The sequence below is a fragment of the Euwallacea similis genome, chromosome 1 (genome assembly GCF_039881205.1).
Source record: "Euwallacea similis isolate ESF13 chromosome 1, ESF131.1, whole genome shotgun sequence".
In the NCBI taxonomy this organism is placed as follows: domain Eukaryota; kingdom Metazoa; phylum Arthropoda; class Insecta; order Coleoptera; family Curculionidae; genus Euwallacea; species Euwallacea similis.
In genome coordinates, this window is record NC_089609.1 from 1,590,631 (window position 1) to 1,609,402 (window position 18,772).

Genomic DNA, 18,772 nt, shown 5'->3' on the forward strand with positions numbered 1-18,772 from the left:
TCAATGAAATAACATTGTCATTCTTTATTCATAAAATACAACTACACGAATATCATCAAAGAAATAATGAATCACAACCAAAATGGCTCAATTTTCTTCTATCACCAACAAATCATGTGCTAAATCAAAACCAGTATTGCACACCAGTAATCATCTCCATCAAATTAAAGCAACAAAAACCAGCAATTAAAACCAGTTGAAATATCCTTTCTTGGCCGGAGTTTTTGGAGTCTCAAGAGCATCGAGTCCTTCCTCAATCTCCGTTTTTTCTACGCCTTCTACTGTGGTTTCTGTAAGAATAGAATCCTCTACAACAGTTCCACTTTCTTTTAATAACACATTGGCTTGATGTTGCAATTCAATTTCGTATTTGCGGACATCATCCATCGACATATCGATCCATTCGTCCATCCACGCGAATGCTTGACGATGTCCCAGAAGGAGAATTTCACGAATACACTAAAAATAATTTTTGCTATGGGAAATAACATGCTTTATAATTTTTTTGAATAACTACAATTTTAAGTGTTAAATTTAGAAGATCAATTTAATATCTTTTTCAAACCTACAGATTGAATGTACTCTTCCACTTTTGTTTGCAGCCCAAACACCTCAAAATAGGCATTCACAAGTTTGTAGCTGCACATGATTGGTTGGTAATTAGTTCTCCAGCCCTCAATCAAAGGACCTCTGTTTGTTTTTGCAGACTTAAAAAACCTCAAATCCTCCTCTTCCTTGTAGTGCTTAGCAGATAATTCATCATAAGCAATGTCAATGTGTTCAACAATCCTTTCAGCAAGTTGATCCGGACTCAAATTTAGACACTAATAATAAACTTTTTTGATGAGTTAAATTCCCATATTTTTTAGAGAAAAACTCACATTTTCAGTGGTCCCACTGTTGTTTTCATATTTGGTCTGAATGGATATGTGAAATCTTGGTATGAAGGAACACTTGAAAAAATTAGTTTATTTTTCTATTTGTGTGAAATTGAGGGCACTTACCGTGTAGTCAGTAATAGTGTATGGATAATAATTCCAGGCCTTTTCAGTCACATAAAATAATTTTGGTATGATTGCTTGAATCCAATAAGGAAGTCGACTGAAAGACATTTAGTAGGCATTTAAAATCCCTTGGAAGAACCTAAAGTAATCTAAATATTATATTTAAATAAACTTAAAGATAATTTTTTTGTAATATTCTAAGGAATAAATCACGAAAAAAGGGAATATAGCTATATATGTCTATATGTTTTAGTAAAGATCTTAAGTTCTTACTTGGATAAATGGATTCTTTTTTCTGTGTATTGGCCTTTCCCATGCTCTGAATCAAAAATTTCTTTATTTTCCACTACTTCAACTCCCACTCCATCTCCTGATTGCTCAAGACTGTGTCTGGCAATCATGTACAGCTGCCCAATTTGGTACTAAGAGAAACAATTTAGTGCCTAATAGGAAACGTAACAAGAGGTAAATGACACAAGCAATTGTTCAAAAATGAGTAAAGTCCAAAAAAGAATCTCAAATGTGTCTGGTTAAACATCTTCATCTATATTTAATTATATAGAAGTAAATGAATGAACAAATGCCATAGGGGATAGCTAAAACACACTTAAATGGCAGTCTTTTAATGATCCTAACAAAATGTTAATATTTAATGTTTGGCAAATATGTGCGATATTTATGGCATGGTGCCAACTTGTTGCATTTCTTTCCTATTATTTCTAAATCTGCGTTCCCTAAAGAGACATTCGACCTGGATGTTCAATTAATTGAAATTATCTCCCTTTGGATGTCATGACAGGAACCTATGAGAAACAAATAACAAAACGTATTTTCCAGCTTGCTCCTCCTTGGAAACTGGATAAACTCATCTATATTTAGATGTAAACATTGATTTTTCAATAAAAACAACAAGGGTCTTACCTCCTCTACGGTTAAAGGCATGCAGATTCGATACTCCTTGGTTAACACCATAATGTGGAATGTTGAAATTTACCTTTCAAAAATAATATGGAGATTTCACTTAAATTTTGGATATTTGTTTATTATATTAAGGGATATTTTAGTTTAAGTTTGATGGAATTCTTACTTTAAACAAAAATGTTTGAATTTCTGTAAGCTTAGGACATTCCAATTCTATAATTGACGTTTTAAGCACATGCAATCCAAAACGTTTCAACTGTGTTGTGTCTCTCTTGTTTACATCGATATTTATGGAGTTAGACGAGGACAACAGCTGGAACTTGTTTGTTAGAGCGTTGGCAATCAGCTGATTAAATACATTTGTTTCAACATGAAGGTTACACCTTACGTCATAGAGATACACGTCGGTCATTGTGACTAAGTTTTTATGTAAAACTTTCAAACAATATAAGTTTTTGAGTATAATATACTTTTACCTTCTTATATGAGGACAGGAAGTACTAGAAATATTGTTTTTGTATTTCTACTTTCGAATTTTTATTTATTTTGATACTTAAGTTTTCTGTTTTGTACAAATTAAAAAATGCTTTTCTTATTAAACAATTCGTCTGTGTTCATGTTCTCCAATTCCTCTAAACACTAAAGTTATATACAAGAATTGCAAGGCAAAGCATAATTCTGCAGTCCTAGAACCGTAGTAATTAAAGCCTATGTTTGGCGGACTTCCTTATTCTTGTTTTTGCTTTATACTAACCACTATTTCGCATGGTATAAATTGAATCATAAACGGTCTGAAAATTTAAATAATTATGTAGTTACATACTTAAGTGTTATCTTAAAAATCTTAATTTATATATGTTTTTCGCAAATTTGCCGTTTTAAAATAAATAAGCCGTGGCACTTGGTGACGTCTCAATTTGTAATATATTTTCGAAACGAGATTGGACATTTTTATTTCCTACCATGTATGAATTTTGCTTATTCCGAATGTTCTCACTACTCGTCTCGTAAGCAAGAGAATGTTATGAAATACTTATTAAGCAAATTCTATATTGTAATTGCGATAATAAATTATTTAAAAATTAATTGCAATTTAAATATTAACTCAAAAAATATTTTATCCAATTTTGATTATTGTTTTCATTGTCTACAATTGATTCTGAAACAGCGGAGCTCCTTATTCTGTCAAATGTCAATTATTTTTTCCCAGCTGAAATTTGTTTTTTTTTTATTCATTTTTCATATCGTCGCGTCCCCGTCCCGAACCTCTGCGCCTCTGTCCACACCTCTGTGATCTTGTGACTTTGCTTTGACTCGTTTGTGTAGCTCCGTGTATTTTTTGGCAAAAATGCGGAAATAGTGATTAACGGCGTCTTCGTGAGCCCATTCAACATTCAACTAATGCGTTGCAATTAGCTGGCTAAGATAATGCACTCATTATTCGTAACTGGACGCCTCATATCACGCGCTTTATTCAGTGGCATTCATAACTTCTCTACTGCAACGGACCCGAAATTGCAGCAGAAAACTGAGCCCCATTTGGTGTCCGCGGTGTGTGGTTTTTCAAAGGAGAGAAGAATCAAAAGACTGGTCCACGGACAATTCGGGGACGATGCCTGGTTCAAGGCAAGGTACAAATCCGCGGAAGTCTTGGGTAAGGTTTCTACATAACCTTTCTCATCTTGGGAGACCAATTTACATAGACTCCTATTAACGGGAGGCGCTTTAATTTAAGTCAATGCCTAATCAACACCTAGAAAATGTCTAATTACCCTAAAACGCATGAGAAAACCTTGATTGAATTTGGTGTAGATTAGGTGGACTTTGGATTCAACCAGTTTCTTCTGGATTTACTTAATATTTTTTGTAACTATTATTTGGTAATTTATTCACAACATTGTGGCAAGGAGCTTTATTTGGCAGTTTAGGAATATGCATTTCTTTAATATTACACCTTTGCCCCACTTTCGAGCCTGCTTTAGGAATAATAATTCCCAGGTTAATTTCTGAATAAGACACAGATCACTGAGAAATTTAGATGTAGGTACTTGGATGTAAAGATACCTGTGCAAGAACATCTGCAAGAAACCCTGGAGATTTGTTAAAAGAAAAATATTCCTCTCATGGCTGCTATGCAATGGCTACTCAATCTTATTTCCTTCCCAATATTTCTGAAGCAAGAGGCAGCACAGGCAACATACAGACTTAAATTGCATTACAAGACCCACAATCATTCAGCATGATGTGTAATGAAGTCTTTTGTGCCTCTTACACTCAACACATCCTTACTTTCTCCCAGTTGTGAGTGGAGGTTACAAAGCATGGAACGAGGATAAGCCAACCACACCATTATCCATTTGATGACTGCTGCCAAAGCGGGATCACCTGCTACATTTGTATTAAAACCCCGATTTCTTTAACAGTAAGCAGAAAACGATCTCAGGTATAAGGATAGCTCTAAAACCATTAACTGTGCAGGAGTGCATAAGAAAACTGACCTCATCAGGGCTGACGTGTATGAATTCGATTGATTTGAGCCGTTGATTATATAATTAATTGAGGGAACATGACAGGTGTTACTTTATGGATTGTAGCAAGCGATAAATATTGAGTGAAGCGATTCAAAAAGTTCAATAACAATTATTACGCTTCATATTCCTGATATGGATTTATGACCGTCTTAATTTGTGGCCAGTTCAATTGTGATGTTAATTTATTGGCTGAGATTTTTTCTTTATCAGCAAACGCAAAATATTGCTGTGTCAACGAATATGTGCAATTTACCAAGAAAAACTGAGTGGATGGTTTCAAAGTGCAAGATTTAACCCACGAACGATGAAAGACAATACCTTAACTTTGACCTATTCATTAATCATTTATTATCAATTGATTTATTCACAATTCGGCTACAAAATTAATTGTAGAAGATAAGGAAGATATCAACTTTAACCTTCTGAAACTACCTTAAACATTATTATAACACTTGCCGCAACCACCCAAAATAGCTCCACCTTCTTACATAAATGTATTTTTTTTCCAGGTGTGGCGGACGGTGTGGGAGGGTGGAGGGCATACGGAATCGACCCTGGGGAATTCTCCCTTCACCTTATGAAGACCTGCGAGCGCTTAGTTAATTTAGGACGATTTACCCCCAACAACCCTTCAGAGTTATTAGCTAGTAGTTATTACGAATTACTACATAATAAGAAAGCAATTTTAGGTAAGTTGTTGTGTGTGTGTGTGACGGAGATTTGCCGCGTGACCAAAAGCGAAAAGCACTAATTTGGTTTCATTAGTGTTGACGCTCCATTTTGATGCAAACATGGCAAACAAACAAAATGGTTATTTATCCATTTCTAATTTTATTTTGATGTTGATAAGCTGACCTTAACCCGATTCTTACAAATATTTTGCTAATGTTTGGAGAATACGACTTTGGAAATCCACTTTTGACCCCAATTGGTTCTAGCAAAAATGTTTCGATTAAGTCTGACCGCTGCGGTTAGCTCAGGTCATGGGACGGGACGCTTATAAAGTAAAAACAAACACCCAGTAGCATCGATGGGTCCCGTGATCGACGTCATGTGCTCGGGAGACTGATTTTTTTCAAAAATAGCTCTCTTGTGTCTGAAATTATAACTCAACCTGCGGCTGTGTGCCATGCCAAAAATGTGAAAGCCAGCGTAAATCACCGGAACGGTCGACGTCAATCCGTCTTTCTGCTTTGATTGTTAATTATTTTCGTAATCACGCATTGGTTGTTGAATTGAATTGGGTCTTTAATAATGACGATGGTAATGACCCGATCGAAGCATTTTTCTGCTGCTAAAGCTCCTGCGAGATTCTCCGTTCGCATTATTTGTCTGTGCATAAATGAATTATTTATTGCAATTACTCGTACGAGTGGGACGAAAAGCAGCATGCAGTGGAAATTTAAGTATTCCTCTTTAAATCCTGACGATGTGGTGAAGTTCACAAGCCAAAAATTCATTCAATAAATCTCCCATATTTGTATGATAAACACGCTGGTCTGGATAGTTGCAATTCTCCTCACAGTCTCGTATCATAATAATTGCCTTTGCAATATTTTTGCAGCCTCCGATAAGGATTTCCCTTTAGATATTGAGGCCAGCCAGCTTATCAGTCAGTAACTATGCTTTTCCTTTACTCTCTAAACATGTTTTATGCACTGAATAAGCGCAGATTAACAGATATGATTGGGTAACCACGATACGTGCCCAGAGGATTCCCGAAAATTGTTTATAATTAGTGTTGAGAGCTATACGTGGAACTAGTTAGGAAGGTGTTGAGTGTGCATAGCGAGTCAAACTGCGATTAATACGTTCAGGATGGATGTGTGTCGAGATTTAGCTTTACTCAATACCACTTACATCGTTGAAATATGCGAAATCGTCGTTCTTGAATGAATGGACATGTTGGTGAATGCAAACGACACTCAAGCAGCATCTTTGTCGATAAAACAGCAAACATACTTATGTTAGGTTCTTTTGCAAGGATCAGTTTAATGCAAGAAGAGACTGAAAATGAACAGAAGTCGAGTGGTATCTGTTGAAAATCTGGAAAGAAGGACATGAGTGAATCCAATGAATGAAGGAAACCTGGAAAAGGCAATTTCAGATAAAGAATAGTCAATTCAATGTGCAAGAGGAGGCTCTTGAGGATTAAAAAAAGGATCAAAAACTTGTAGAAAATCCACAAATCTCCCTTTATATTCCATGATCTGCGTTAACCGTTTGCCATATGCGTACCCCAAAATATCGGATTCTATTGCTAATAGTTATTTTTCTCCATATTTAATATTTTTCCAGGAAGTAGTACGGCGTGTGTGATACTGTTAAACCGAGAGAACAGCACCCTCTATACGGCCAACATCGGCGATAGTGGATTCATGGTCGTGCGAAAGGGTCGCGTGATCAGACGATCCGAGGAACAGCAACATTATTTTAATACACCTTTTCAGGTAAGTCGTCAATAGCAGCCTATTAGAGTCAATCGTTACCCACCAGCAATCAAGGTTTCATGTCCGGCGTTTTGTCAGTTTGAACCACGATAATTTCGGAATTAATGGCAAAAAGTTATTTTGGCTCATTATACAGGGCGGACATTGAAAATGTAGGAGGTAAAATATCAGAGACATGCCTTGGATAAATTCATCTGTTAATGCGCTCTCAGATGGAAACGCATTTACTTGCAAATTTCCATTTTGTAATTTTATTACTTACTCGGATTTATCGTACCTACTTCTCGGTAATCGTTAAAAAATTCCAAACTTAATTTATACTTATTATTTTTTAGCTCTCACTGCCACCACCCGGCTACAGAGCCGACGTGCTCAGTGACCGTCCCGAACTGGCCTCTAGTGATAATTTCCCGGTCGAGGACGGTGACGTAATTCTAGTCGCAACTGATGGGGTCTTCGACAATCTGCCTCAGAATATCATTTTAAATGAACTAATTAAAGTAAGTAAAAGTGTCTGCCACATTTCGCGATTATTACGGGTCAAGTAAGCCGTAATAAAATATCATCATTATATTGTGTCGCTTAAAAATAGATGCATATTATACGTAATTTCTTATCATTCTTGGAAAAAGAAGCATGTCTGGAGTTATCGTGCGGTTGTAGTGGAAAAACTTGGCACACGTATTTTATCTTTGTAAGATTGTACCTTGACAAATGCTTTGCTTGTAGTGTCAAGGCGAAAGATGCGCCAGTAGACTGCAAATGGTAGCTAACTCGATAGCATGGATGGCACGCAGCCTTTCATTTGACAAAACTTTTGTATCGCCCTTTGCTGAACGAGCCTTCGCCAACGGCATCAGTACAATCGGTAAGCATCCCGTTTCTTTTATCCCGTTAAACTTACTACTACAAATTTAAATTTTAGGTGGAAAACCTGACGACATAACAGTGATCTTAGCAACGGTTGCAATATAACACCTTTAACATTTTCCGATCCATTTTCTGACTATTTATAATTTCGTCGCGTTCATATCTGTTTTCCATTCCCATTTGTATCGTCCTCGATTTGTTTTAAAACTTTTAGCTCTTAGGTTTTGTTAAAGGTTAGATCAAGGTTCTAACCATATTTAGTGCAGTTTAGTTCTATTTAGGGCGGTCTGAAATAACTTTAACGACTAAAGGTTTTTACATAAATTTTGATTTTAAATTGGATTTTTTCTCGATTTTTTTGAAATTGTGCCAGATCGCCAGTTGGATTATTTTTTGTCATTGTACCTGAGATTTGGAATTAATTCTTCGTATATTATAGTTTACGTTGGACAGTTCATGTTGACTTTGAATATATTTGAGTTGAGGGTGTTGGCAACAGGCAACATTCATGTGTTCGAATAGTATGTACTTCTCGAACCGGTAGGGACGTGCCGCACATTAATTTTAAGGGAATTTGAATTTAAAACTATTAGTTGAACGACCAAGAGAGTTTAGTGTGTTTTTCTACAGGTTCCCTAAATTAGCATAAACATTTTCAATTCGATCCCTCAAAAATCAGTGATGATCCGAGGTTGAACAACCCTGTGTTCCTAATTTTGCTAAAAGGTTGTATACACCATTGTTAAAAAATCTTCATCATTGAGATTATTCTTAAATGGCTCCATCTGTTTTCGATGACCAAGATATTACACCGACCAAATGTTCTATTTACCATTGAGTTAAGAATTTATTCATAATTTTAGTGTAACTTCATTTCGATTATAATTTCAGTTATTTTTCATTTCAAAACCTTTCAACACCTTCAACTGAACAACCCAAACACCCTCTACATTTTCTTACAACTTCCCATAGGTCCTACGTGATTGTAAAAACCCATCAAACAGCCTTCTCAGGGCCCATTTTTTAGGAGACTGAATAATTAATATTAATCTAATCTGTTAAGGTATGTTTTAAAGGAGTGTTGTAGCTCTTCTTCGGTTACCGTAATTGCAAGTTTTAGAGATCCGCTCAGGTACAACCTAGTGATGCTTAAACCAAATGCGTTTACCTAATATTTAGGTTGGAGTTTACTGTGTCGGCCCGTTTGCTTGGCAACTGTTTCAGTTACGCGCTTAAATATATAGTAATAACGTTAAATATACTCGGTTCACTTGTTTCTTTGCAACTGTGTAAGTGCTGATCATAGTTTAAATAAATAGTTGTTAATTAAAAAGAACTAAATCATTTTTCCCAGTGTTTTATTATCCAACCTGTTTTTTGATGTTTTTTAGTTAGAGTTCCATATATATCCATAAGGATAAGTCCATAAGCTGTACTTTTGGTTATAAAGAACTTAAATGGTCCTCTAAGGAGTTCAATTGTGTCATTATATCTAAACGAGAAAATCTGCAATGAGGTTTCTTCTCAATCTGATGTTGGACAAATTTTTCTTCAGTTAAAAGGTTCTTATAAAGCTGCAATTCAACCACTGTATGTGTAAAAGTCGTATTATTTTGTTAATAGTATATTATTAGAACTAAAAAACAATAAGAAATTACATTTAATGGGTACAATTAAAGGTAGGTATCACTGATTGTTGGCGTTTTGTTGATTTTCGTTTTCGCGGTTGTTGTCATCTCCATTTTGCTGATTGTTGCCCCAATCAAAACCCCCAGGGTTGTCTTCTGGTAGTCTCTGATAATCTGCGTTTTCAGGTAATTCATCCAATAAAGTTTTCCTAAATGCAACCAATAGTAATGTAAACCAAAAATTAAATTTCCTGAGTCCAGAATAATCTTACAGAAAATGTGGTGTTTTCAGTATCTTAAATCCGCCCCTTTGATTTGGAAACACATCTTCCAAAAAGTAATAAATATGTCCCACGGCTATGCCCATTAGATCTATGTATATGGCATTACCCAGTAACACTGAAAAAGCTACCAAAACCCAAGGTAAGTAGGGCGCCTAAAAAATGTTCACTATCAATCTCTTGCCTCATTCTAATTGAAACAACTAACCTGGAAATTCAGTAAACCAAAAAAATTCATTCGCACAAAGAGATTTCTCCTTGACCACACATAAACCAACATTATGGTAAATGCTTGACCTAAGAATAATAAATTAACAAAGAATGCAATTATCTGGAAAGAACTATTAAAGAAAACTTATAATGTCAGATATTTTTTTATAAATTTAAGCAAAGGATACAGTCATGAGACTAGCACCAAACAAAAACATCATTGAAAAGTCTGCTGATCTGTTCCTGAAGGAGCCTTCTTCCAGCATCCGGCAGTAACGGTAAGTAAATATCATTGTGAATAGAAAATTGAAGCCAAAGGTGCCGAAAAACAGGAAAGTGGTCACCAGTCTCCATATCTGGCCTTTTAGGATTAATATAGGATTGAAGTAAAGTTGGAATGGTGAAGCTAGTTCTAGTTGCTGAAAGAAACACCTTAGAATAAGTGCTATTGTACTTTAATTGATAGTAAAGTGAGTCAGTTTCAGCAAATTCTTAAAATAATACAGCAAAATGTGACCTTTTAAGGGCCTGGATGCATCTGTGTTGCCATTTATTATATCAGAAGGATTAGTGTCATATTTTGATGTCCAGAATTGGAACTGATTTTTAAACTAATTGATGTAAAGTACTTAATTTCTTAAATATAAGAAAAGTGAGTGGTTGGAGGATCTCAGGACATAGACCTGTATGTGACTATACTCATGAGTCTTTAGACGTGTTATCAATTACTTTTAAACATAAATTTAATTAATGATCATTAGGTTATTTTGAGTATTTCACAACTTATTAAATGAGTTCCAGGATCTCATCATAGGACTCCAAATTGGTGAAAAGGGAACCATTGACACTATACACTAAAACACTTACCACAGCTAAAGTTGTGATGACACAAGCTGTTGTGTAGGCCCTCGTAATTGGAGGTGTATTGAAGTACTCATTTCTGAGCGATTGATAAGCCATTTCCTTGCCCTAATCCCTAAACACAGGTACAAAATAATGGAACTACGTCACGACATTACGTTAAAGTATAGTCCAACGGTTGCTAAGGGGTTTTAATCACTATTACCAAGGGTTTTATTGTAATTTATACTTTAATCTGTAATCTGCGCTTTGGCCACATCAATTTGAGAAAATCGTGAAATCAACAAACCGAAAAAAGACGACGACGTTTCGTGACAGTGACACTGCTACGTAACGTTAGAGATTTTGAGGTTAGGTGCAATTGGAACTGATGTAATGTGTTTTAGTGTCCTTTAGGAGTTTTCGTGTATGTAAAACGAAAGTTAGAGAAATATTATTGTTTAAAACGATGATACTTATTTGAATTTTAACGGATATTGCATTATTGATTTACCAGTTGCGCAACTACGTAAATAGAGTGTAATCCGAGCGAAAGGAATTGAAAAACCCTATTTTCACATCACATGTTAATGAAAATTAAATATAACCTAAGAAAATTGTTTTGAATTTTTCATCGGTTGGTTGGTCCAAGTTCGTTTTATTTTAACCAAAGAACGCGAATTTCCTACCTTAAACACTCCAATTCCATAACTATAATAACTCAGCGTTAGCTCCAGCCATGGATAGAACGCTATCAGCCTTCCAAGTCTATCAGAAGCAAAACAAACAGAAAAGAAAACTCAGTGTAAAACAAGAGCCACTACCAGCTAATGTGCTGAAGCGTAAGAAACTTGCTAAAAAGCCAAAAAAAGAGTCTAAAGGTTTATCCTCAAAAATTGAACTCTCCAAAAAGAAGCCTAACAAGAAGTCATTGCCCCAAGACATTGAGAATTCTCTAAAAATCAAGAAAGAGACCTCTAGCTCTGAGGATGAAATTCCCACTTTGGTGCCAATTACTGAACCAAAGCACAGCAATGGTGTTTCTAATGGCAACATTAAGATCAAGGAAAAACCTAAAATATCCCTACCAGAAAAACACTCTGTTGGATTCAATCCTCTCACCCACAGTCTAGCAATCTTCAAATGGCTCATTAACCCATCAGAAGTAAAAGATTTTTTCGTGAACCACTGGGAAAAAGACGTGTTACATATTAAAAGGTCCGACCCTACTTATTACAGTCAAATTTTCAGCTCTGAAAAACTAGACCAAATCTTGCGGGAATGTCCTCTGCATTTCTCCCGTAATATCGATGTAGTCACCTATCAAAACAACAAAAAGGAGGTCATACAAGAAGAAGGTAAGTACTATTCAAATTTAAGTTAAACTTTTCATCATGGCAGTAATTTAGGAAGGGCTTTGCCTTCAACATTGTGGGACTATTACAACAATGGCTGTAGCATTCGGGTTTTGAACCCTCACACTTATGATCATAATGTGCACTCATTGATTTCAAGTTTGCAAGAGTATTTTGGCACCATGGTAGGTACTAATGTATATCTCACTCCTCCCGATAGTCAGGGGTTTGCCCCTCATTTTGATGATATAGAAGCCTTTATAGTGCAGCTAGAGGGGAGTAAATATTGGAAATTATATAAGCCAAAGTAAGTAAATTCTCAGTGATTTATCCAAATTTTTACTCACTTATTTAATTTACATTTCAAGGGATGAAGATGTTCTTGCAAGAGATTCAAGCAAAAACTTTAGTCCTGACGAATTGGGGACTCCATTTATGGAAGTTGAGTTGAAAGCAGGGGATTTGTTATATTTCCCAAGGGGTACAATACATGAAGGTACTTTAAGTCTTTACTCTGTTTCTCCTTTACTAGCAATATGTAACATTTAAGGTAGAACTAAAGATGAACATTCCCTGCACATTACTATCTCTGTGTACCAACATACTGCTTATGCTGACTTGTTAGAACAAGCCATACCAGCTGCTTTAAAGAAAGCTGCCACTGAAAATGTTGAATTCAGGTATGGATTTCTTTGAGTTTAAAAATTTTCATATTACACTTTTGGTTATTTTAGAAAGGGTTTGCCCTTAAACTACCTTAAACACATAGGACTAGTGAACAAAAACGATAAATCGGCAAGAAGAAAAATTATTCTGGATAAAATCAAGACTTTAGTGACCAGTTTAGTTGATTATTTAGATGTTGATACAGCTGCCGATAATTTAGGCAGAAAGTTCATGCATGATGCCATGCCTCCTTTGTATTCAAAAGAGGAGGCCCAGTTTACCTGCAAGTATGATGGGGATTTCATGAAAAATGGCAGGGTTTTTAATAGGTATAAGCAACATGTCTTTTTGGTAGAATCTCACTTTAAAACATCTACAATATTTTAGAGTTGAAATAAGCCCAGATGTCCGATTGCGCCTCCTGCGTTATTACGCCTTAAGGGTTGTCCAGGAATCTTCCACTACTTCAAAAATATATTTCTGCACTGATAATGCGAAAACGTATCACGGAGAGGAGGAGCAGTGGCTAGAAATTGATAATTCTTTGATACCAGGAATTGAGGCTCTACAAAAAAGTTATCCTAAGTTTGTTGGTATGTTTTCATTTAAGGTTTGACTTGTTTTAAATTTAATTAGGAAATAATTTTTTAGAAGTAGAGAGTTTGCCCATAGAAGACGAGATAGAAAAGCTGGGCCTAGTTTCTTCACTGTGGGAGCATGGCCTAGTAGTAACTGAAGGTCCTCTGCCGGGTTTTGCTAGTGAGGACGAAAGCGAGCATGAAGAAATTGAAGACGAGAGTGACTAATAAATGTTAGATTAATTTAAAGTTTTACTGTAAAGGATTTTTGTTGTGTTCTTGTCAGAAATAAATTCTGTTAAATTTTAGTGCGTTTTTTTTAGTTTATTCACAACAGTGAATTTACTCAAAACTAGCCCTGGCGACTATCCTCTCATCCCTATCATAATTAAATATTTTTTTCGATCTCAGATTTGCCTGAATTCCCTCATAAGATCGATGAATAATCAAACAGCACTATTAAGATTGTTTCAATACTTTTATTACACCAACAATTATATCGTAATATTTATAACAAAAATTATTAGCCTTCTAATAATTGTTACAAAAGGAAATTTAAATAATGAAACCTTAAAAATAAAATTGGAAGCGGTTATGTCCGATAACACTGCCAGTGCAACCTCGATACTTCGATGCCCTATCGAGGGAGCACTGCAGGTTATTTCTTCAATAATTTAAATTAATGTAAGAAATCGCATCCCGAAAGCAAAAAAACACTAAGTATGTACAGGTTTGTGACGGTTGAAAGTAACTATTACTTACAAAAACTACTTAGTTAAGATGAATCATCATTACATTGGACATAAACCAAAATGTATCATTTTTTTTTGTACAGTTTTGTCTCTCGAAGTTTGTTTAATTTTCTTACATTAAATACATTTTACAATATAAGTACATCTGCGGATATTCTGAGTATTGAGGTAATATTTTCATATTAGGAAGGCCCTGGCCTTTGAGGGCCGAACACCCCCGTCATAGTTTGCAGTTAAACGTATGTCTTGTACTGATATCAAGGCAGCTTGTTTCATTGTTTTTAGGGCTCTAAGCCCTTTTTGAATGTAACAAATCATGGACTCGAAGCTATATGGCAGTGTTCATGAGGGGACTATTAAAACTATTTCAACTTTGCTTAAACCTGATGCTGGATGATTTGTCTGAGTGTGCGTTCCGAGCCTAAAAATGACATTTATATGAAAATAGAGGTATATCGCATTTCCCTGAGAGTGAATTTAGACTCAGAATAATTATTGTAAATGTGAGTGGAACATATTTGCAGGTAAAACAGTTTTTCTTGCCACAAACGCGAAACGATTTTAGGTCCACTATATTATTTAAAAAATGCAGATAAAAACGTTAATACTGGCTTGATATACTTATTTTCTTTGCTCTTCAAGTGTTCTAGGTATACCATGTCTTGAACATAGATATGCTTTAGTTCTCCTAACGATAAGGATCAACGCTTACATTCGTAAAAATCTACTCTAATAACTTATTTAATCATTAGCAAAATGAATTTTTTTACACTTAAACAGTTAAAGGACAACCTATACATCCGCGGTTTCGTACACCCCCGCTTTAGCCGCGCCTTCCAATCCACTTTCAATGTTAAGTACCTACTGTGATGCGATTAATTAGAAGACGAGCATAAATCGGGTGTAAACAAACCCCACCAGCCACCGGTGCGAAAGTCTTTTGTTGACTGTTTTATACCCTATAGATTTTTCAAAAAAGTTGCAATGGCACGTATAGAAATCGCGTTATTGGGACAGTTCCGGAAATTAACAAAAAAGTGAAGGGTCTTTGGTAGGAAGGCCATATCACAAACGATAAAAAATTAAATAAATTATACAAAAATTTTTTAAACCTATTCAGACAATAATTTTTTCTTCATCCCAAACGTTTTGTAAATATTAATAAAGTCACAGCACTAAAGATACAGTCATTAAATGTATGCTTAAACGGTTTTCTTACTTAAAATATAACCGTGCCTACTTGGTTCAGATCAATTTCTCTACCTAGTCTACGATAACAAATCTTGTGAACGAAGCAAATATGCCTACTTCAAAGAATGGTATTTAACGTCCGAAATATCAAGGTGTGAATTAAAAATCACCATTAAAACATAGATTTTTTACTTCTGAAAGATCGGTTTCCAAGCATTTGATTTTACAATTCTCAATAATTGTAACTATTAGTGAATCAATATTTACTCCGCGGAGCTCAATGTGCGATTAAATTTGATGTTGCAGCCCCAAGACATAAAAGATTTTTTCCGTGATATTGAATTTAATTTTATTGCTTACTAAAAATAAGATGTATAAATACTTACCTTAATTTATCCTATATAAACTAAGTGTTAATATATTGAAAATAATTGATTATAATGAAAAACCGTAAATTCCTAAAAGTTTCTTGATATAATGGTGACCGAAATTTATTCCATATATTTCCCAGCTGAGTCAGTCCCCGGTGCGTCAGCGCCATCTATTGGAATATGCTTTTTGCTTCATTTCAACTCATGCGGTTTGCTTTTTTAAAATGTTTTTCGTGGGTTTTCAATGTTTTGGTTCTGATCTTGCACAGAAATGGTCGAACAGATAATAAATTATTACTTAAAAGATAATTTTAAGGGCATATTCAGACCACCCAAAATTGAATGGACAAAAAGGGTGTATGGTCCCCATAAACCCATAAAAATATCTCAAGAATTGTAGCAGTTTTTTAGAAATCCGTTGAAACTTATTACATCTGCGTGTTTCAACTGACGGTATGTGAGAAAATATTGACTCACTCTGCGTAATATTGACATGCACAATGGTGTTTTATACTTTGAGACGTATTTTAGTGATGATTTGTTGTCGAGACTTTTTTTAAATTCAGTTCGCCTGCATGTTCTCGAAGTTCTCAAATCTAAACGTAAACAATCACAGCAAATTTCACTAAAAAAATATCAAAAAATAACAACTCCTCAACAAGTTCATTTCTCCTTAACTAAAATAAGTTTGAAACGTAATCACAATAAATTTTGCCCTTGCGCCCTTTTGAGAACACGCAGACAAACGCGTTTGGCATACACCGCTTTACACTGGCTTAAAAATTAATTATATTTAATTATTGTAATTAACCAAAGTTCACTTAAAAAATTGGCACATATGTTCTATATACAAAGATAATAATAACCCTGGGAAGATATGTAGATTAGGAAAATATCCTTCAAGTAGTTTTACTTACTCTAAAGCTTACTTCGAAAAAATTCTTAGTGTGAAACACTTATTCACAGATATAAAGGGAATTATTAATTTTTATTTAGACTTAACAAGTTAATAATAATAGTTTTAACATAATATGTTACGTACATTTCCAGTAATAATAATTAAGTTTAAACACTATACGAGACCTACCAAGTAGGTCAGACATCAGAGAAAACCTACCGTTAGTGTTGCTTCTAACTAATTGTGAGCAATGGATTGCTTGGAGCATCTACCTTAATAAAATACAGCCACCTTTGAATCTCTCATAGAAAATATACGAGGTGACTGATAAGAAATTTAATATTTTATTACGATAAACACAACGACTAAATTTGGCCACGACGAAGAACCATGTTTGCAAGACAGAGATAATCACAGAAACACTGATAAAAAGGAATAATGATAGTCTTTAAGTGCGTTTAATATGTAAGTGTCAGGGGGTAAAATTGTATATTCTAGACGCCCTCGTTGATATGGTCAGGGGTGATATGTAATAAGAATTTTTTTGCGCAATATGATTTGATTTTTGGGGTTTAACATTGTTGGACAGGGACCAGACTAGCAGCAGCAGAGGCGAAAAGCAAGTTTTCTAACTTCTTCTCTAAAAAACCCCCAAAATTTTGATTATGGTTAAAGATGGTGCTTTTTTTTAAATGCAGTCCCCTCTACAGGCTCTTTCACGGGTCCGAGGAAAAAATGCAATTTCCGGCTTTTGTAGGATCTTACGCCGAGATGTTAAGCGGCGAAATGTAAAGGAACTGTAAAGAGTATTTAAGAAGAAATATTGAGCAAATTACAAAAATGATCGTGGTCGAAATTTTTCTTAGGAAACTGCTGGAAATTTAAAACTACAGAAAACAATTCTTACGCCAATCCAATAGATTTCAACATCAAGTTGTAAATAGTTATAAATACATTTGATAAAACATATTGAGCGGTATAGCCAAGCTACAGATTCTTGACAATGGTGAAGGTAAGTTTCTTCGATTTCGTTGAATCTTCAAAGTGGCGACGTTTATCGGGAATCCGCAGACTTAGTAGCGCCAGGCCACCAGAGTCATCTATCGGAATGCGCTTCCAATTAACTTTGAGATGAAAGATTTTATTTATTATTTTAGGAGTTTTTTAGTGGTTTTTGAAGGTTTCAATTGCACTAAATTGATTAATGTAGAAGTGAGATAATCTGCTTCTACTTCTAGTGCTAATCCTCGTCAAACATATATGCATTCCATATAATTTACTCGATAAAAGCGCTTATTAAATACAACAAAATACTATTAACTTAGGAAGGGCTGCTCACGTAATCCATTTAGTGACCTTCCTAACATAGTTGGGATAGGTGGCACTGGACAGCGTTTCATTCATCCCTTCACCTGTATAATTAACTGAAAATTGCTCTAGTTGTTGTATTTATTAAGCCATAGGATTGATGATAACTGGGATTCGATATACACTCCTAGGCGACACCCTAAATACAATATTTTCTTTTTCTTTTCTTCAAAAATACATAATTTCCATTGGCCAAGGAAGGACAATCGTATATAAAACTATAGACAAGTTTCATTATGTTTTACTTTGTACTTTCGTGGATGCTAGGCCGTCACCAACGGGGCAGTGACACATTAAACTTCAACGTTATTTCCTCTTACAATACGACCTATTGGGGCCTTTGTGGGGGGCTGACGCTGGCCGCCACCCCCAGCACGCTCTTAATCGCAGTGGTCTTCAGGAGCCGCTTCAGCATGCCACTTGACCCCCTGTGCTGCAGACTCTTATGCGTGGTCAGTGAGTTCTTAGTCCGGTACCGGCGATGACAAAACTCGCATACATACAACGTGTCGGACTGCTCGTGCTTGTCCTGGAAATGTCTTTTGAGGGAGTAGTAGCAGCTGAAGGTGCGTCTACAGTACGGACACTCTTGGGGCTCGTTGATGCCTCCGCTGGTCGGAGGCGGCATCCTCATTGGTCCTATAAGAGGATCGTTACTTAGGGCGGGCTGTGGGGAAAAGAGCATGCGTAGCGACTGGTCACACGGCGAAGACAAGCAGGCGTCAAGCTGAGGAGCGGATTTGGCAACACTGCAGGTGGCTGGAGGGCGGGACAAAAAGCACGATTAACGAAACATGATGAAATATGGGAGGTGTTGTTGAGAATTGGTAGTCAGGACAAGTCCGAAAAATCACTCTA

General features: G+C 35.6%; 5 protein-coding genes across 17 annotated transcripts in view; 2 read left to right on the plus strand and 3 right to left on the minus strand.

The window, feature by feature from the left end:
- Positions 1 to 4: 4 nt before the first annotated feature.
- Positions 5 to 2,070, minus strand: rdgBbeta (cytoplasmic phosphatidylinositol transfer protein 1). Its single transcript, XM_066399333.1, has 6 exons — positions 1,926 to 2,070; positions 1,278 to 1,426; positions 1,005 to 1,101; positions 882 to 953; positions 570 to 824; positions 5 to 459 (listed from the first exon to the last, which is right to left on the minus strand). Exons 1-6 carry the CDS (start codon positions 1,974 to 1,976, stop codon positions 187 to 189), a joined length of 897 nt encoding a protein of 298 aa, XP_066255430.1. The 5' UTR covers positions 1,977 to 2,070; the 3' UTR covers positions 5 to 186.
- Positions 2,071 to 3,155: 1,085 nt separating this feature from the next.
- On the plus strand, positions 3,156 to 9,120 carry LOC136409034 (protein phosphatase PTC7 homolog). Its single transcript, XM_066390317.1, has 6 exons — positions 3,156 to 3,579; positions 4,966 to 5,145; positions 6,755 to 6,906; positions 7,242 to 7,406; positions 7,636 to 7,774; positions 7,832 to 9,120. The coding sequence occupies exons 1-6, from the start codon at positions 3,354 to 3,356 to the stop codon at positions 7,879 to 7,881; spliced, it is 912 nt and encodes a 303-aa protein (XP_066246414.1). The 5' UTR covers positions 3,156 to 3,353; the 3' UTR covers positions 7,882 to 9,120.
- Positions 9,121 to 9,384: 264 nt separating this feature from the next.
- Der-2 (Derlin-2) lies at positions 9,385 to 11,057 on the minus strand. Its single transcript, XM_066393884.1, has 5 exons — positions 10,763 to 11,057; positions 10,084 to 10,314; positions 9,894 to 10,016; positions 9,677 to 9,840; positions 9,385 to 9,613 (listed from the first exon to the last, which is right to left on the minus strand). Exons 1-5 carry the CDS (start codon positions 10,853 to 10,855, stop codon positions 9,463 to 9,465), a joined length of 762 nt encoding a protein of 253 aa, XP_066249981.1. The 5' UTR covers positions 10,856 to 11,057; the 3' UTR covers positions 9,385 to 9,462.
- Positions 11,058 to 11,397: 340 nt separating this feature from the next.
- NO66 (Bifunctional lysine-specific demethylase and histidyl-hydroxylase NO66) lies at positions 11,398 to 13,636 on the plus strand. Its single transcript, XM_066393798.1, has 7 exons — positions 11,398 to 12,093; positions 12,145 to 12,397; positions 12,459 to 12,586; positions 12,641 to 12,770; positions 12,825 to 13,085; positions 13,144 to 13,349; positions 13,408 to 13,636. Exons 1-7 carry the CDS (start codon positions 11,475 to 11,477, stop codon positions 13,560 to 13,562), a joined length of 1,752 nt encoding a protein of 583 aa, XP_066249895.1. The 5' UTR covers positions 11,398 to 11,474; the 3' UTR covers positions 13,563 to 13,636.
- A 157-nt stretch (positions 13,637 to 13,793) lies between these two features.
- br (broad-complex core protein) overlaps positions 13,794 to 18,772 on the minus strand; it is a 43,072-nt gene continuing 38,093 nt past the window's right edge. For 8 of the 13 annotated variants that reach the window (XM_066396282.1, XM_066396265.1, XM_066396272.1 and 5 more), the window contains exon 9: positions 13,794 to 18,553. In XM_066396282.1, the coding sequence (XP_066252379.1) occupies positions 18,243 to 18,553 (311 nt within the window). In that variant the 3' untranslated portion in view covers positions 13,794 to 18,242. Of the gene's footprint in view, positions 18,674 to 18,772 lie in introns of all 13 variants that reach the window. The other 5 variants (XM_066396429.1, XM_066396396.1, XM_066396352.1 and 2 more) reach the window with 2 other exon arrangements.

What these genes read in the sequence shown, in the direction of transcription:
- LOC136409034 (XM_066390317.1), top strand. Translation starts at nt 3,354, where the DNA reads ATGCACTCATTATTCGTAACTGGACGCCTCATATCACGCGCTTTATTC. An exon ending in TAATAAGAAAGCAATTTTAG is followed by an intron (nt 5,146 to 6,754) that starts GTAAGTTGTTGT and finishes ATATTTTTCCAG; the next exon opens with GAAGTAGTACGGCGTGTGTG. An exon ending in TTTTAAATGAACTAATTAAA is followed by an intron (nt 7,407 to 7,635) that starts GTAAGTAAAAGT and finishes CTTTGCTTGTAG; the next exon opens with TGTCAAGGCGAAAGATGCGC.
- Der-2 (XM_066393884.1), bottom strand. Translation starts at nt 10,855, where the DNA reads ATGGCTTATCAATCGCTCAGAAATGAGTACTTCAATACACCTCCAATT. An exon ending in TTGGTTTACTGAATTTCCAG is followed by an intron (nt 9,841 to 9,893) that starts GTTAGTTGTTTC and finishes AACATTTTTTAG; the next exon opens with GCGCCCTACTTACCTTGGGT. An exon ending in CTGAAAACACCACATTTTCT is followed by an intron (nt 9,614 to 9,676) that starts GTAAGATTATTC and finishes GGTTGCATTTAG; the next exon opens with GAAAACTTTATTGGATGAAT.
- NO66 (XM_066393798.1), top strand. Translation starts at nt 11,475, where the DNA reads ATGGATAGAACGCTATCAGCCTTCCAAGTCTATCAGAAGCAAAACAAA. An exon ending in AAGGGGTACAATACATGAAG is followed by an intron (nt 12,587 to 12,640) that starts GTACTTTAAGTC and finishes GTAACATTTAAG; the next exon opens with GTAGAACTAAAGATGAACAT. An exon ending in AAGTTATCCTAAGTTTGTTG is followed by an intron (nt 13,350 to 13,407) that starts GTATGTTTTCAT and finishes ATAATTTTTTAG; the next exon opens with AAGTAGAGAGTTTGCCCATA.
- rdgBbeta (XM_066399333.1), bottom strand. Translation starts at nt 1,976, where the DNA reads ATGGTGTTAACCAAGGAGTATCGAATCTGCATGCCTTTAACCGTAGAG. An exon ending in AAAAGAATCCATTTATCCAA is followed by an intron (nt 1,102 to 1,277) that starts GTAAGAACTTAA and finishes AATGTCTTTCAG; the next exon opens with TCGACTTCCTTATTGGATTC. An exon ending in ACACTATTACTGACTACACG is followed by an intron (nt 954 to 1,004) that starts GTAAGTGCCCTC and finishes AATTTTTTCAAG; the next exon opens with TGTTCCTTCATACCAAGATT.